An 18,511-nucleotide genomic window follows, 5' to 3' on the forward strand; every position below is an offset into this window, starting at 1 on the left:
GAATTCTAAAATTTTTAATGAATTGGAATAAAATTAATGAAACACTTATTAAAAATTATGTAATCGATTTATATACGAAAATATAACTTTAATTAGGCAACTACACGACATATATTGTCACTGTCAGATTGTCAGAAGTCATTACTCACTACCAACTGCAAAGTACCAACTACTATCAAAATTCAGTTTGTCATGCGTCGATCTACCGATTGGGATTTTGTTGTTTGTTTTCATTGAAATAAAAAAAATAATAATCATAATATTTTTAAATTAACGTTAAGGACTTTTCAAATAACTTATACTTAAAAAAACTTAATTATGTTGTTCGCTAAGCTACCCTGTTTATTTATTGCGTGTGTATTGTTTTTTTACGAGATTCATGCCTCTAATCATTGGATGGTTACTGAAAGTGGCTTAATACAGCCGAGGGTATGATAATAGCTTCCGTTTTAAGTGATATTAACAAAGTTGTACATTACCTATACAATTATATCGAAATGTTGATTATGGTCAATACATTGTTTATTTTTTACATTCCAGCTTGATTCGCCGTTTGAAATGGCCCGTCCTTATGATCTTTTAGCATTCTTAAATCAAGAACAACGGTGGGATAGTATATCAGATCTTTTTAATGATCTTATAAATAGACAAATAGAGATAGACAAGCTCTGGGCTAATGTACGGAAATATACAGATGTTGGAAGGCAGATAGCCCAGAATGATGATTGCATAAAAGCCGGTAATGTTAACATAATAGATTGGTTTGCTGCTCTTCTAGAGGATGGATCTAATAAAATACATCCAAATGAATTTTTACTCCCTAATCCTTATTATGGTCCAAACAGCGATATACCTGATTGTAAGCGAATATCATCATTACCATTTAGTATGACTGCCTTTGAGCACTTAGAGGTAAGTAAATAACTTTATCCTTCTTATACTCTAAAACATATATCCTTAAACTCCTTTAAACTCCTAGATTTATTCAGTAAAAAATGTCACCAGTCTAACAGGTCCTAAGGTCTGTTAATTAATTTATATTCTGCATTTCTTAAAAATAATTGAAGCACTTATTAGTAGAACACATTTACTAATAATATTTCATTTATCTTTTAGAGTCTGAGACACAGGGTAAATTTAACAGCCAATCCAGAATTTGTGTTGCCAGAATTAATATCACCCATCATGACTCTTGATCAGTATGGACACTGGCTGTCTGGGGTGCTTTATCGTAATAGTTCTTCCTGGTTACATTACCACATGGCATCCCTATATTGGAGGGTTAGGGGCAGTGCTACGAAAGCTATTGAATGCTCACGCCGTGCTTTACATTATGTCCCGAGGTAAAAAATATAAATGTTTAATTAACATCACATGTTAGCATGAGTGACTTAAGTCTTAAGTTAATAGTTATTTTTATGAGTTTTTTTTAAAATGGGGGTATAAGGTGCTGGAAAAGTTAATTAGAATTAAGCTAATAAAACATACCTACATTACACAGACTACAATAATGGTGCTTCTCAAACTAGTGAATTATCCTCATTCAACTTTGAACATCTTATTGGCATAGCTAGATATCCATTCTCAATTAAAACTTATTATCTAGTTGGTATATGTATAGTATATGTATCCTAAGAAAACTATTTCTAAAAACAATCTCTCAATGACAACCTGCATCATAAAGGATATATATGTATATGTATATTAGGGATTGGAATAAAAGTACTTTTTTAATTTTTTAATTTTTATGGAAAGATTTCAATATAAATAAAACAAATTACACCACAATAAAAAACAAACATAAGCAAGTAAATAAGATGTCAGTCTTAGTTCTTTGTATTTACTAATAGCTTTTTTGTTTTCTTTCAGAGTGTTCAAAGATGTAGCTCTAGGGAGTCTTGGAATGGTTTTACATCGTTGTGGTAAAACAAATGATGCTATAGTTATACTTAATGCAGCTGTAGAGCATGATCCAAAGAATTATGTGAGTCATTTTTCAATTGCAAATGCTTATACCGTGATTGGTGAATTTAACACGTCATTAAAATTTTATGACCAAACTTTAAAATTGAATCCGAGAATGGAGTTGGCAATTAGACATAAATATGGGGTGTTATGTCACGCAAAATTAGCAGTCAGGATAAAAGCGATAAGGGAGTAAGTACTATTATATTTCTAATATACTATTACATAATTTTTATATACTTAAAATATATAATGTTAAATGCTGAAATAGTTTCAAGTAGAGATGAAACAAAGAGTTGTTTGGTTGGATATCCGATACCCGTTGATCTGCAAGGTCGAGAAGCCAGATATTGGACCAGCCTACCGTCATTGTGTATGTAGCAATAGCAGCAGCACAGATTTACCAGATTAGGTATCTGAGAGACTGATTTTAGAAGCCATTGTATATCTGGTTATTTAAAAGAGCTAAAATGCTTTTCTTAGTTCTCCATTTCTTCCGATAGAATTCAAGGCGATGTAGTTTAAATGTTGATGATCCAAAAATGCTTTGTTGTAAAGTTTACTTGAGTAAAATACATTTAATTCGGCCTCGTATGAAAACGATATGATAAACAAGCGAATACGCTCGTTATCAGAAAATGCCGAAGATTTAGTCTTTATTCACCTAAATTTACCACAAATTAATTTTAAAATGGGGGTAAATTGTGTTTTGAACCATTGAAAATGCTCAAAATAATTAATGGTGAATTATTATTACTTCTCTTTTTTGTATAACAAACAAAATTGTTTATATATTAATAAAATTCTTTACATTACAACTACAAGTAAATTTTGTATGATATACTTTACAAATAATTTTCTCGCATCCTGTTTAAGATAAAATCGTAATTTTAAAATATCGGGTATCCGAACGGTTTTTTTTTATGTTATCTGTAGGCGGACGAGCAAATGGGCCACCTGATGGTAAGGGGTCACCTCCGCCCATAGACAATGGCGCTGTAATAAATATTAACCATTCCTTACATCAACATTGGGAACTAAGATGCCATGTCCCCGGGATCATTGTGCCTGTAGTTACACTGGCTCACTCCTTCAAACCGGAACACAACAATACTAAGTACTGCTGTTTGGCGGTAGAATATCTGATGAGTGGGTGGTACCTACTCAGATGGGCATGCACAAAGCCCTACCACCAAGTAAACAGATATACAAAATAAGGCCATAGATTCGGTATTCCCTATCTGGCCTTATTCGGTGGTTACCGTTTCTTCATTTTATCGCTAATCTCAATCATTATGATTATCCTTCTATGAATATGTTATTGAGTAGTTAATACTTTTACATTTATCTTCTGATCACTCTTTTTGAATTTAGTTAACTATTTATAATTTTAGAAAAAGAGCTGACTTATAATAATTTAAATAATTATAGTTATTTTTAACTTGACCTATTAAAAATATTAAAGCTCATGTCAAAAAACCATTGATGAATAAAGCATATTACTCAATACAGGATTATATTAAAGATAAATAGTGTGTAGGTTTTATTGTTTTTGAGCAAATTTGAGTAAACATTGTCGTACGATTGAATATTTCATGTATTTTTTCTAGACTTTCTTTCAATATTTATATTATTAAAAATCAATAAAATTTTAATTATTACGTCTCACTAGAGACGTACCATCTTAGCTCTTAAGGTTTCTGGCGGATTGGTGTGATGTAAGGTATAGTTATTATTTCTTACAGCACCAAAATCTATAGTCAGTGGTGACCACTAAGCATCAGGTGGCCCTATTGCCAGTTCCTGCTTATTACGTATAAAGCCTTTAAAAAGGTCCTCGTATATGGAATTTCATTTTATTGTATAATGCTTTTTTATTATTGAATATGAAATCAATTTCAGAACACTGAATAAGCTACGTGGCGAATTACATGATTACAAACAAAAGGAAGCTGCATGGCCTAAAATGCAAGCAGAATTCTTAAGAACTTTAAAAAATGGAGAAGACTTTGGTAGTATAATATTTTATTCTTTGCCATATTTATGGGAATTGCTGTGCGAAAAATCTGTATGTATAAAATAATCCGAATAATTGGGATCTAAGGAGGATTTTTAAATGTCCAAGTTATTTATTGACCATAAAAACAATTCCAGTTTGTTAAAGAGAATTACAAACTTGAACGCTGATTGGCTAATCTAAGATTAATATGTTGCTGTTTTTGAAGTTCTGCTATAAAAATATACTCTGTCTTTCAGATTATAGAAATAAGGAAAAGAACTCTGAGAAGATGTCATTGATAACCGGTTTAGATATAAAGAAATTAAAGAATTATATAGAGAAAAATTCTCTTATAAAATACTTCATTGATGGTCCATTGTATAGCGATGAAACTTTGGGAAAACAGGGTATCGATGCTATGGAGACCATTTATAACCTGGAGAAACTGATTAAGAATATAAATAAAAATGGTCGCAATGCCGCCGAAATGTCATTTCAGACTGAAAAACCAATTGAAGTAAACAACTTTAATGATAAGCCTTCTCCTGCTCCATCAATTCCAGGTATTAATTATTCGAACGATACGAAACTACTAAAACATTGTTAAGGATTAATTTCATTACTCAATTTTAAAACATTCAGTCCATTTAAAATGGATTATTGCATTTATATGTAACATCTCATGTGCTGACCTACTTAATATTTGATAATGTTATTTATTTCAGATAACCCTTTTCCAAATGAGGCTAAACCGGTACCACATACCAACGAGAAGAAGGTTACAAAAACTCCACGAGAATCTTTGTCTGAATATGAAACTGGTATATTTATGTGAGTTTTGAACGTTTTAGACAGTTTTCTATTATTTAAAATAGATAGACGGACCGGTAAATGGGTACATGGGACCATTTATAAAAACAATGTAAGAAATATTAATGACCTCTTACATCGCCAATCTGGCACCAATCTTTGAAACTAAGATATTATATTCCTTGTTCCTGTAGTTAGTTATATTGGACCACTGAACGTGCAGAATAATACCTCAGTATATATAAATTAAATATTATATAAATTAGATATCAATTAAAAAAGAATCCAAATAATATATACTATTTTTTCCTTTCAAGATATGCATCGATAACAATTAATAGAAACGTAGAAGATTTTGACAAAGAGATTGAGTGGCCGTCAGATGAACTGTGCAAAAATGTACCAAAGATGCCTAAGAGTTTAGATGCTGTCATTCCAGTTTTCCTGCCTTTTGAGAATAAAGGTATAAGGTGAGATTAGACTGTGAATGTGGAAGCAGAATATAAATGAGTACTGGAAATCAGTAGTCTAATAGAATAGTTATTAGTTTAAAATAGATGTATCTGAGTAGATACTAATCATTTTGTGAAATAGTTTCTTTAAATAAAAGGAAAAGTGGTTTGTTTTATAGTTTTAATATTCTTATATTATTACATTTATATTTATTTATACAGGTTTCGGTCTCTACTCACTGAGAAGTTGGGCGTGCCGCTAAGCGAGGAGCACGAGCTGCCGTGGCATCCGCCCGTCTGCGCGCTCGACCGAGACGCCGCGCACTACGCGCACAAGAAGAACAGGTAAGGCCGAGGGCAGACGTCTGCGCGCCCGACCGAGACGCCGCGCACTACGCGCACTAGAAGAACAGGTAAGGCCGAGGGCGGACGTCTGCGCGCCCGACCGAGACGCCGCGCACTACGCGCACAAGAAGAACAGGTAAGGCCGAGGGCGGACGACTGCGCGTCCGACCGAGACGCCGCGCACTACGCGCACAAGAAGAACAGGTAAGGCCGAGGGCGGACGTCTGCGCGCCCGACCATGACGCCGCGCACTACGCGCACAAGAAGAACAGGTAAGGCCGAGGGCGGACGACTGCGCGTCCGACCGAGACGCCGCGCACTACGCGCACAAGAAGAACAGGTAAGGCCGAGGGCGGACGTCTGCACTCACAAGAAAAACATGGTCGGGCGGCTTGCAATATCTGGCCTATTCTTCATTTGTGGTATTGAAACTATACTTTTGAATTTCAATAGTTATGTTAATCTATTACAGAATCTTCTCAAATGTTTTGTATAAATACGTCGATTGTAGGCTAATGATTCATTACTCTTTTTTTTATAGACAAAGTACTCCTGAAATAGTAGAGACGGATTTCATGCGAACAAAACTTCTGGAATATGTCAGCGATGGAAACGTCGATGCGGCTAAGCATATGCAAGAGGCTGAAATAGGCCAGCGTATTTACGTAGCTATGAAAAAGGTAAACATATATATAGATCAGATACATAGATATAGATAAATACTTTTGAACTATATATATATATATATTGTTTTGGACCATTTCATTGAAATGTCACATATTGTTTCATTTTATAAAGAAACTGGCCCCGAAATGGATGCTGCTCACACTTTCGTCTCTATATTGGAGAGTTCGCAAGAACAATGTAAACGCTCTACATTGTCTCCACAACGCCGTCCGCTGGGTGCAGGAGGAGTACAAAGACTTAGTGCTGGTGTCTCTGGGTTCGGTTTACCTCGAAATGGGATACTACGACGAGGCTTTGGCAACTGCTGATGCGGCATTCCGACTTAGTTTATATGAGGTGTGTTACATATTATTAAATTTTATTGGTGACGTCATATAAGTTCATTTGGGTACCTTTTCAACAGTCGTCAATTATATATATGTTTTGTTTATGAGTTCCGGTATTAAGAGAGGTATAATATAACAGGTTGGAGGCTAAGTCGAAGTCAGAATCTTTATTAATTATAGAAGCTTTACAACTAATTATTTACAAATATTCCTACATCGAATATTTGTAGTTTGAAGTGTCGTGTTCGGCTGAGCGTTGCCTATCCCGTGGCGCATTCGCACGTCTGTCCATCTATGTAAATACAAAAAAGGACCTTTCAAAGTTTAATTTAGTTGTTGTCTTAAATATATTTTTTCATTACACAATTGAAATAAAACTGTTTTGTTTTTAATTATAAATACTAGGAATCGAAATAATAATAATATTATGATTCCAGCCCGCGACTAACTTCCTGCTGGCTCAGATAAATATAATGAAAAAGAACCACAACACGCACATGTTCCACCTGAAGCAGACGCTGCGGGTGGAGGCGGGCTACATGGACGGGCTGGCGCGGAACTTGCTCAGCAACTGGGCCTGCCTCCTGAAACAGCTCAGTAATTTGAAAGAAATGGGTAAGGAGAAAAACCTTAATTGGATTCCAGGTATTTCTCTTTAGGCAATGTTTCGGTTTTTTTCACTCAGCCTATATAAAACAAAAACCTCCATTTATAGGACTCTAAATAGTATGATTAATTCTTTTTTTTATAATTTCAGATATGGGGGAGGGCGATATATGTACGCACGTTAAACCCATGGTCAACGTGGTGTGCGAGAAGGACGGCGAAAACTGCCAAATGAGTAACATACAGTGTTTCAGCAGCCACGATAGAGGTAATAATACAGGTTTTAAATAATACTGATTTAGACACGTTAATAATGTTGATAAATATTCTTTCAACAATTAGTGAACGTGGTTTTATTCAAATGAAAAATTAGTAGTATATTATCTAAATATAGTAATCAATAAAAAGCGGCTCTAAAGTTTCGAAGTCGAATGGACGTGACGTAAGAAGTATTCTTATACGTACAATAAAAATGAACGACGACAGGAGCCAGGATTTAGCCTTCTCGAACAATCATCTCTCTACCAAGCAACTGCTAATTTTTGAGAATAATAATTCACACGACTAACTCTGAGACTTAAAGAAATCAACATTTTCTATAGAAATGGAAATTTTCAGCCGACACGAGCAAACTGGTGGTGCTACTAAAAGAAAAGGACCGCCACCAGACGCTGGACAACCTCGACGCGAGCTTCTTCGACAACTTCATAATCAACAGCCCGGCGGACAAGGCGGACCGCCTGGCGCACCACGCCAACTACGACACCATGGTGCGCACCATCGAGGGCGCGCTCAAGGGCTGCGGGCCCGCCGGCTGCCACAGTGAGTGCCTCGCGCCCGTTCGGAGGTCTTATCCCCCGTGCCCATAAAGTTATCGGCTTAATCCACGTAGTGGTAGTATTCCCGTGCAGGTTGGTGAATATATATGTGACAGAATTTCATCTCACATTCGTGATGTTTTTCTTCGCCGCTAATCCACAGATATCTTGAAATTTATATAAACACAGTGATACTTGTCAAGATTTGAACCGGCGAACTTCGGTCAAGATTTACGCCTTGTCGTTATTTTGACGGTGTAAGGAGTGGTTAATATTGCATTACAGTATAAACGTTCCTTGCCATTATTTGGTCCCTTTTTAATCTACCCTCATAAACCAAAAACAAAAAACAATCAGACGTAAATGGTTCATTATTTAACTAGGGGCACGTTTACAAAACATTTATTTTTTAAGACATACATAACATATAAAAATATAATGGCGTAGGAATTGATTAGTGGTTTTAGTATTAGGCTTATAAACACTATAAGCGCTTAGTGTCACATAAACCCATATGGTGGTGATAAATCATCAAGCAACGAAAGCATTCACAAGAGGTTGCGAAAAGGTTTGGCGGCATGCGGACGGTCACACGCATTAACCTGACAAATCCTTCTTGTATTATAAATCGCACTACACTGACCCCAAAAATGGAATGAAGGCATGTCGATGATAAATACAATTCGGCATATTTCCAAAATTATTTTAACCAAATTTTATTTTATTTTTTCAAGAACTTGGGTCATTTTGAATGTTTTGACCAGATCTCAAACCGGAAGACATGTCGATGAAGGAGCAAGATTGCTCGTATCATCACTTCCAGTTGGGCTACTGGCTGCATATCGTCAGTTTTAGACAACTGCTCACGGATTCGGATGTCCAGTAAGTGCACATTTGAAAAAAAATGTCCTTATCTTGAAACTATACATTTCGCATGGTTTAATTTTTGTTTTTATGCAGAAATATGTTTGTCTTATTAATAATATATAATTATATGTAAATATAAATGTATGTCTCGACTTTTACGACTTTCATCACAATAATTATGACTCATTTGTCATTTCAGATTGCCGACAGAAATAACATTAGTGACACCTTCGAACAAAAAAGTGCCCGAATGTCGTATAATTGGTGACCCAATGGAAGACTTCGTCACTGAGAAACTGAACCGTGTAAGCACAGAAGACTGGGAGCCCGTGCTAAGTCTCATGCATCAGTTAGCAGAAATGTTCGACTCATTTGACTACGTTACCCTCGGAGCTAAGATCGCTAAATATGTGGAAATGGTGAGCATATATTTTGATTTTATTTTGATTGAACACTGTTCAACGTTGGTTATATAGATGAGGTTTTTGATTTGTTTAGTTTAGATTTGTTAATTCGTTATTATTTGTTTCTTTTGTCGGAGATGGTTATAGGTTCTATTTGCCCATTCGCTCATCTGCAGTTATACTAGAGGGCGAGTCATGTCAGTAGATGATTAATAGACAAGGTCCAAGAATTGATCCTTGAGAGACCCTTATACCTTTTAAGACTGCAATCTTTTTTCGCTTATGATAAGAAGTTAAAGGTTCGAGTCCACATTTTCTATTTCCAATTTGTTATAATTCCCTCATCAGAGTTTCAGATTTGAAAATTAATAATTAGTGAAAATTTTATTAATTAAATATTTTTCATGAGGCCAGGAAATACATCACGTTGAATACCAGGGTTAGCTATTGCTGTAAGTTAAGGGAAACCTTCATAAATTATAGAATTTATTACTTTTATAGAAGTCCCCCAATATCAGCAGTTCACTCAATATCTAATGACTCAAACATACCTATATTATTGGCGTTTAGCATTGCATTCTTTTGCACTTTCTTTGATCTATTACTTAGCAATTGTTTATTTGGATATAAGATATGTACTTGTTTTTTTTTTTCATAAATAATTTAGAAAAGGGACTTTCATAATTAGCTTGGACATTATTTATTTATTTTTATGAAATTCAACCCAATCAATGAATTTTACATAAGTTTGGGTGTCAACTTTTTTAGAAGTAAATATGGCATTGAGTTTGGCTTAAATAATTTTAAATAAAATTTTATATAAAACATGAGGATTTTTATTAAAAAAAAAAAGTATTGAATATCGGCCTTAATATTATTTCTAAATTTCTCTATACGACCAGCGGCAAAAATCCTGCCTAAACCTTAGACTGTGGTCGAATAAAAAATATATAGCTAAATATTATTTATTTCTATATAATACGTTTATTATACTTATAGTTTGTAAGGGTAGTCAATTAAAACAATCTTCTTTATATTAAACTATTTAATCTATTTGTTGTCTGAAATATGACCTTTTGGAACAATTCATATATTATTAAATTTATCGCAACAAATTTGAGTTATCATTCGTATACTCTATACAAGCACTATATTCTTTATATAAAAATACATATTTTTATGATAACACATCACATTTATGAGGGAAATTTAAAAAACAATTGCCTTTGACCTTGAAATTTGTATAGAAGACGGAATCGATGAACACTTTATACATTTTATAGGTATATTGAACTATCTATACCGATTATTCTAAGCGTGCCATTTTTTTTACTACTTTGTCTGGACTACGTACATTGAAGGACTCCACCGATGAGGCTTACGAGCGTGTGAACAAATTAACAGTAGTAATCTTCGGTTTCAGTCAGCACATAGCTAGAAGTACACCCCATTCTTTTGGGTTACTTTGATGTTGTGATGCACTATCGCGTCGGCGGACGGTAGCATCGATGCTGCTGCTATCTGTAGCATAAGTATAAGAACACATTACCCTGTGATACGATATTGTAACGATTGCATTGGATATGCTACTATGGGCCTGTAATTTCGTGTCAGTAATGGGGGAGGGTGAGCCCTCAGCTCAGGCTCACCTGGATGACCACACACTAAAAGTAAAAAAAGGGGAACTCCAGGTACCCTTTTTTTACTTTTTGTTAATTTTATTTCGTAGATGTGCAGACGTTCAAATGGGTCAAAACCGCCCATAGACATTGGCATTGTAAGAAATATTAACTATCAGTTACATCTCACCAATGCGCCACCCAACTCGGGAGCTAATAAATATTTGAAGAGTGGGTGGTATTAACCATACAGGCTTACACAAAGCGCTACCATTACTATATCCCCAAAAGTCAATACTTTGTATTCCGTTATGTACTATAATCATACTTGTGGTAAGACTTTGTGCGAGCTCGCCTAGGTCTTCTCGTCTCGTCTCGTCTACCACCCACTCATTAGATATTCTACCACCAATTCTACCTTTTTTTGGTCGGCGGACGTGCCGACCGACATCATAAAAAAAAAACCGAATGCTCCGTCCGATAATATACGCGAACAATAATTCGTTATCACATTGGCATATATATATCGTCAGCAATCGCATAAGTATCACTAAAACCGTTGGTCCCGACAGCGGCCGAACTCGTGGACGGGCGCGCTGGTGGCGGGCTGGTGGTGCGGCGCGGGCGGGCGCGGCGCGTGCGCCGTGCGCTGCGTGCGCGCCGCCTACGCGCTGGCCTCGCGCGCGCACACGCACTACGCCCTGCGCGCGCTCGTGGCGCTGCTGCACGTGTGAGAGCGAGCAACGATATCCCACCTCTTATTTAGCTGCTCTAGTTGAGACGCAGCTGACGACGATGATTTGCTGAATTTACCATTTCGTAACTTTCTCATTGATCTGAAACAGAAATAATTTTGACATTTAATGGAGTTTAATATGTTTTTTTTTATCGAATGCCATCGAAAATATATGTGAATTATAACGATGTCTATTTCAGGCAATCGAAACAACTGGATGCGAAGGAAGTCGCTTACTTGTCCTTCTACATGTCGCCAAAGAGTAAGATCGAAGCGTTCCTAGTTGCCGTCTCGCACTCCTATCTCGTGAGTTTCTAAAACAACTGAAATATTAAATCGACGTTTTATTCGATTTTTTCACAATTACATGTCTATATTTATACTTCATATCACAAACGTCACAAAAAAGATTATTTTAATAAAGAATATTTTGTTAAGGCTGAGTACGAACAAGCCGTGTGGATGTACCGCTACGCGCTCGCCTTCGACGAGAAGTTCATTCCGGCGAAGGCGTGCCTGCACGCGACCATGTGTCTCATGTTCTATGGCGACAATCAGGGGAAAGCCAAGGAGGAATAGATATTTTAATTAAATATATTAAAGGCAAGCCATTATAAAGGCTGGATATGTACCTACTTGAAATATACCTAAGAAATTGTTGCGAACATTAAGGTGCGTTTCTACTAAAATATTTTCTCAAAAAAAACAAACAAAATAACTACTATGCTTGCATTTCTTCAGTCAATACAAAACTTGTGTCGATAACACGAATGTTTACAATTTTTCTTTAGTGGAGACGCAGCTTTGTGTTTAATTTCGTTTGTATAACATCTTATATAAAGATAAATAATCTGAATGGGTAAAGTCTCTCTAAATAGCTTCCTCCACAAGATATGATACGAATTAGCTTAATAATATCAATATAATCTAAATGTTTATACCGATTTATAAATTAAAAAAAAAATCAAGATTAGCACATTTATCCATAAAATATAAGGAAAATATTTTTTCCATTTTTAAATAAATAAATGTAATCTAGAATTAAGCAAACATAGGTCTGTTTTTATTGAATCTTAGTGTTTTTTGTATTGTTTAAGCTTATCCGCCTCGATGAATTTATGTTATCATTCCAAATACTCGATATAACGGTAACCGATGAGATTTTAAAATGTACTAAACTTTTATTTTGCCGCAAGATTCTATTGAATAGCTTAGAGGGCAAATCACAATCGACGATGGTTCGATCACAAATGCCCAATTACTATTGTTGTTATCATAAGTTACTAATTGCTAGTCGTATTTTATTATTTTGTATTTTATTGGGAAAACAGTCGGGCTAATGATCCATTAGATGGAGAATGGATGGTAAGTGGTCACAGGCGGTCATAGACTCTATAACAACAAGAAAAATAACCATGGAACAATAAGTTATTATGTCTCTTGTACCTGTAATTTCACTGGCTTATCCTTCAAAGCAACACAAATATATTTTTAACGGTAGAATGACTAAAAAGTGGGTGGTTCCCACCCAATCACAAAGAACTACCACTGGTATTTTATTTAGTAATAATAAAAATAAAATATGTATAAGAATAAATAATCGCCTTCAATTATATTGTTTTTTAAATCACAGAGTATCTGGTGTGAGCTGTGCTTTGTAATTTCTACATATAATCTATTACAATGGCAAGAGGAGTAAACATAAATAAACAACTTTGACCTTGAATTGACATGACATCAAATCAAATCAAATCAATTATCATTGGACGAGATCTATAATTATCTATGATATTAATATTCATTATGGTTTCGTGAAACACTGGTGTTTTTAATGTCAGTGAAATTATCATCGGATCTAGGATCAAATAGTATTTTATATAAATAATAATATTTTAATCAAGATTGGTTTTTACGGCATAGCTGAAACATTTGCGAATAGTATAGAATACGTAAATCTAAGTTCATTTATCTTTCCTCCTCCTGCCGTTGGGATAAACTATAATGATGTTATGTTATGCTATTTTATGAGTGTATTAAAAATTACAATTTTAATAATTTACATTGAAGAGCTGGGAGTTTATATGATTGAACACGTTCCGATTAGATGATTGCTGTTTTGTACAATAGTCCGTTTATTGGAAAAGCTAAAGTAAAGTTTTTAACTATAAACGTCGATTATAATAGCAAACTATGTAATTGGTGTGTTTAATGAAAATTAACGGGGATGAACCCGCAGGTCACAGCTACTCATATATAATCAGCTTAATACGGGTCATAGCGTAAGCTTAAAGCGTTCTACGTTAATATTATATCGAATTGGACTTATTTTTTTCCAAATACACAAAAAGTGTTTGTGATTTTTTTATGCATTTGCAAACGTCTGTTTATTGTTTGAAAAATGTAAACTGTTTCACGTTTAATATTTTTTAACGTAAAAAAATTATATTCATTTGCACATGTAGTACAATGTACTAAGACTGACCGAACTTATTTTTTATTTTTGACCAATTGGTCTTTAAAATATACAGACAATTTTGAATGTTGTATTGAAGTTTTATTTCATATATTTAATGTACATATATTTACCAGTCAAATTAAAATTAAAAATGGGTACTATAATTCATTCATTCATTCGAGGGATGATTGCAAGCATCCTATATAAATTTTTCCGATGGTCTGGGCGATAAATTAAACACTCCCTGCTCTCCTGGGTATTCGTATGGGTTGTTATATCCATACGAAAAGTATGAAGTTTGAATGCTAATCTGGAACAACTATGTTACTAGTCATTCAAACGGGTTAATTTCCTGATTTATTAAAATGTGCTAAATTATAAACAATTTTTAATAGTGGAAACAAAAGCGATCCGTGTAATTATAGCCTTATATCCAAACTTCCGTCGTTGAGCAGAATGTTTGAAAAAAAAATGTTATTCAGTTTGGTATAAATACTATATTTCATAGAACAACTAGGGGTCGCACAACAGCTGAGGCTCGAATGGCACTACTCAGGGCATACGATGCACGGGAGAAATGACATAAATGGACACAGAATGCTAATGGCGTGTTATGTGAATTATACAAAGCATTTGATTGTTTAGAGCACGTAAATACGTCGAGCCCGTTATTAATGGTGAAGCTCTTGATTGTTTCATACTTGAATCAAAGAATTAAACAGGTGTCTATTAATGGAATAAAGTCTTCCGGGTCTGTATTAAGAACGGGCGTTCTACAAGGATCAATTTTGAGTCCTTTTTAATTTTTGTCGTACATAGCTCCAACGAGATCTTCCTTTTTATGTTAAATAAGAGTGGATTTAGTGATTTATTGATTACTAGGCAGGTTATATATATAAATGTACATTACTAACGTATTCTGTAATTGTACTACAATTACGGAGTTTCTTGCCGGTTCTTCTCGGTAGAATCCACTTTCCGAACCGGTGATAAATTTCATCAACTTCAAGATTTATATGCGCCGGCGAATTTTCCTGGCTTCGTAAAAAAGCGTTATCTTTAATAAAACATTTTTTTGTATTTTTGTCCTTCAAAATAAACGTCTCAACAATGAATGACGTTTTGGAGTAGGCAGATATATCTCGTACCACCTTACCACGCAGTCATGGTAATATGAATTCACAATAATTTAAATATTCTACCTGTCCTGACTTTAATTATTCTTGTTTTTTTTTTGTATTGCCATAACACAAAATAATATGAGTGACAAATATTAGTCTATATTGTCTATTGATCGCAAAAATATTATATTAAACTATAACGTTTCGAATACATTTTATAAATTGTCATTATTTCATTTTATATAGAATGGCGGGTGGGCAAAACAGATTATTTTTTATACTTATTGGTTCCCACCCCAAGTGTGGTTTGTCCCATATTTCATAGATGTTGGCACTGCATGGTAATGTACAACGACGAACCATGGGAATTAAGATAATAAGATGATATGTCGTCCTTTAATTACACTCCTTTAATTACACTCACACAGAGCCGAGATGTTAGAACGCGTGCATCTTAACCGATGATTTCGGGTTCAAACCCAGGCAGGCACCATTGAATTTTCATGTACTTAATTTGTGTTTATAATTCATCTCGTGCTCGGCAATGAAGGAAAACATCGTGAGGAAACCTGCATGTGTCTAATTTCAACGAAATTCTGCCACATGTGTATTCCACCAAACCGCATTGCAGCAGCGTGGTAGAATATGCTCCAAACCTTCTCCTCAAAGGGAGAGGAGGCCTTGGCCCAGCAGTGGGAAAATTACAGGCTGCTAATGTAAAATTACACTCACTCCGCTTCACTCATACTACAAACAATAAGTCGGTATAATAAGGGACCAGCGATGGTTTAGGTCGGCTGGGTGCCACTAAAACATCAAAATTTAGTTTTACGAGTTATTGGTACTTATAATCAGACCAAGTAGGTACATTTCAAATTTGTGGCCAGTACCAATAGCGAAATTTGTAAGTCGACGAATATCATGGTGCGTCTTAATGCGAAGTTGCTTATATTATTGATTTCTACAATAACCTCGCGTTACTAAATTTAAAACAAGCTACAGTCAAGTCTCGACTGCTCAATTTAAAAAGTTCCAACTATTTTTAGTTAATTTCATTAAAATCCGTATGGTATTATGATTTTAAAATGGAACTGAAAAATAATATAAATAAGACGTAAATAGAAATTAAATTATAAATTTGCAAAACACACGCTATAAAACATTTTATAAAACTTTAGAATAAAAGCACTTAGAATGCGTGCGATTTTCAAAACGGTTATGTGTAGTTTTGAAACAATAATATTTTTTTCATAACCTGTAATGTCATCACAAATGAAACTTATATCTAATACTTACGGAATAACTTTAACAAATTTTGAATATTTTTAAATTAAAACAAAAGCCAATATTGATTAATTTTAAAATGTTCCTGGTGGTTATGCTGTTTGTCTTCACGCCACGACGATTTTGAAGCGCCCACAATAACTATTGGAACACGCACAAGAGTATAATACGTTTACTAGTCCTGTGCAGTGACCAATAGTTGTTTTGGGCTTCATGCCAACGTCTTCTTAGGACTCCGTTTCAGAACATTATCTAGCTGAAAGCAGAACTTCGTATAAGTTACACGTTACACGACATTTGCACTACAAACATTTAGGCAATAACATCATATTATTAAATCATATATTATATTATTATTTCCTATGTAGACAATTAAACCTTAAACATAAATTCATTTAATAAATTTCAATAATAACAATATCAGAACTAAGAATAAAGTCAGTTTCATAATAATAATTATAGTCAGTATTTTTTAAAATCTAATAAAATAATTTGAATTTCAATAACCTTTTTTTTTTTAAATACTTCTTATTTTATCTGTATACTATGATTTAAAAACTATATTGTGAAATTAGTTAAAATTAAAACTGTGTAGTATTGCTACCTGCATGGAAGCGTGTACACTGCTCAATCGATCGTGGGGAACTGGTTTAAATGTTTCAAAATTTAGTATCAACTTGACCCACACATACAAGGCAGCTAAATTTATGCTTGTAGTATTTTATATATTTGTTTTTTATTTATTATAATAATAATACTGTTTTCTAGGACCTTCTTTGTTCTGATATTGACTTTTTAAAATAAAAATAAATTAAATAAAAATATGATCAAAAAATTACAGTTGGTAAACAACAATTGTTATTTTAAATTTCTAAACATTCCATAAAAATGCAATTCATAAATCCTTTTAATATCTTTAGGACATGTTAAGAACAATCATTGAAAGCATTATGTAGGTAATACAAATCAATAAGGAATACAATTCGTATTTTGTCGTTCGTCTTCATCAATCAACAATATGTTGATCGTATTTCGTCATATAATATAGATATAGTGTATAGAGGCATACAATGTATTAAAGTATGACACAATACAAATAATAAAATATGACATTATGAAAAATTTATAAAATCAAGTTTTTTATTTATAGTACAAAAACCAATAAACAGCAAATATAACTTACATATAAGTAAACCATTAACTTATCGAATTTCTTAACAAATATACTTAATCTAATTTAAAAATTATATGAAAATGGGCTGATGATCGTATTATTTTATATTCTTCAAATAAAAAAAACATTGAAGTAATTTTATTTATAATGTTATACCTACTCGTTATTTAATATTGTTTTCGAGATTTTTTGTTTTATTTAAATTGACATAAAAATATTTTGTATTTTTGAAATAGAATAAACCTAGAGTCAAAATATACACGGTCAACTGGGCATTTACAAGCTTTCTTCAATTGTGTATTGAATTTAATCAAGAATAGGTCACAGGTATGTCTGTATATTTCTTCAGAGAATATAGAGGTTATTTCTATTCTAATTTCTTATATATTTTTTAAACTTCCCAATAAGGCACCACCCATTAGATAGAAATAATGGATCATGATAGATAGTCGCGCGTTAAAACAACGATTACTGAGTCATCGTGCCTAATTTTGTACTCTAATTTGGCGAAGTTAATTTTATAAATTAAAATTGTGGTTAAAGTTGACATGTTTTACAAATTTAGTTTGTTAAAATATGTAAAAGGCAAAAAGTACTTCACTGCAACTACCAAAGTGAAAGTGACAGTAAGTATTATTTAAGTATATTTTAATTCCAAATAGGAATGGTAATGAAGATTTAATTAGTTTGAAAAAAAATATGTTTAGACAAATGATAATAAATTAATTTTATTTAGTAATATAATTTCGATTTTTATTTTTAGATTTTTCGATTCGATTGGTATTGCCACTAGGTTCCGTATCAGTAGGTTCGCTGATTTTATGAACCGATTTTCATAACTAT

General features: G+C 33.7%; 1 protein-coding gene and 1 long non-coding RNA gene across 3 annotated transcripts; one reads left to right on the plus strand and one right to left on the minus strand.

Moving 5' to 3' along the window:
- The first annotated feature begins 212 nt into the window (after window positions 1-212).
- On the plus strand, window positions 213-14,142 carry LOC125077726 (tetratricopeptide repeat protein 17). Its single transcript, XM_047689740.1, has 19 exons — window positions 213-429; window positions 541-912; window positions 1,117-1,343; window positions 1,870-2,157; window positions 3,868-3,977; window positions 4,222-4,527; window positions 4,690-4,795; window positions 5,092-5,244; window positions 5,449-5,571; window positions 6,113-6,251; window positions 6,370-6,594; window positions 7,022-7,199; window positions 7,342-7,458; window positions 7,809-8,012; window positions 8,773-8,890; window positions 9,075-9,294; window positions 11,471-11,628; window positions 11,835-11,940; window positions 12,073-14,142. Exons 1-19 carry the CDS (start codon window positions 319-321, stop codon window positions 12,211-12,213), a joined length of 3,402 nt encoding a protein of 1,133 aa, XP_047545696.1. The 5' UTR covers window positions 213-318; the 3' UTR covers window positions 12,214-14,142.
- LOC125077746 lies at window positions 10,470-16,532 on the minus strand. Of its 2 annotated transcripts, none has more exons than XR_007120771.1 (4): window positions 16,507-16,532; window positions 11,872-11,957; window positions 11,654-11,734; window positions 10,470-10,800 (listed from the first exon to the last, which is right to left on the minus strand). It is a non-coding gene; the product is annotated as an uncharacterized LOC125077746 (long non-coding RNA). The 2 variants fall into 2 exon arrangements; XR_007120772.1 differs by lacking the exon at window positions 16,507-16,532 and adding an exon at window positions 15,004-15,120.
- Window positions 16,533-18,511: the final 1,979 nt, after the last annotated feature.

This window comes from Vanessa atalanta, chromosome 4, assembly GCF_905147765.1.
Source record: "Vanessa atalanta chromosome 4, ilVanAtal1.2, whole genome shotgun sequence".
In the NCBI taxonomy this organism is placed as follows: Eukaryota; Metazoa; Arthropoda; class Insecta; order Lepidoptera; family Nymphalidae; genus Vanessa; species Vanessa atalanta.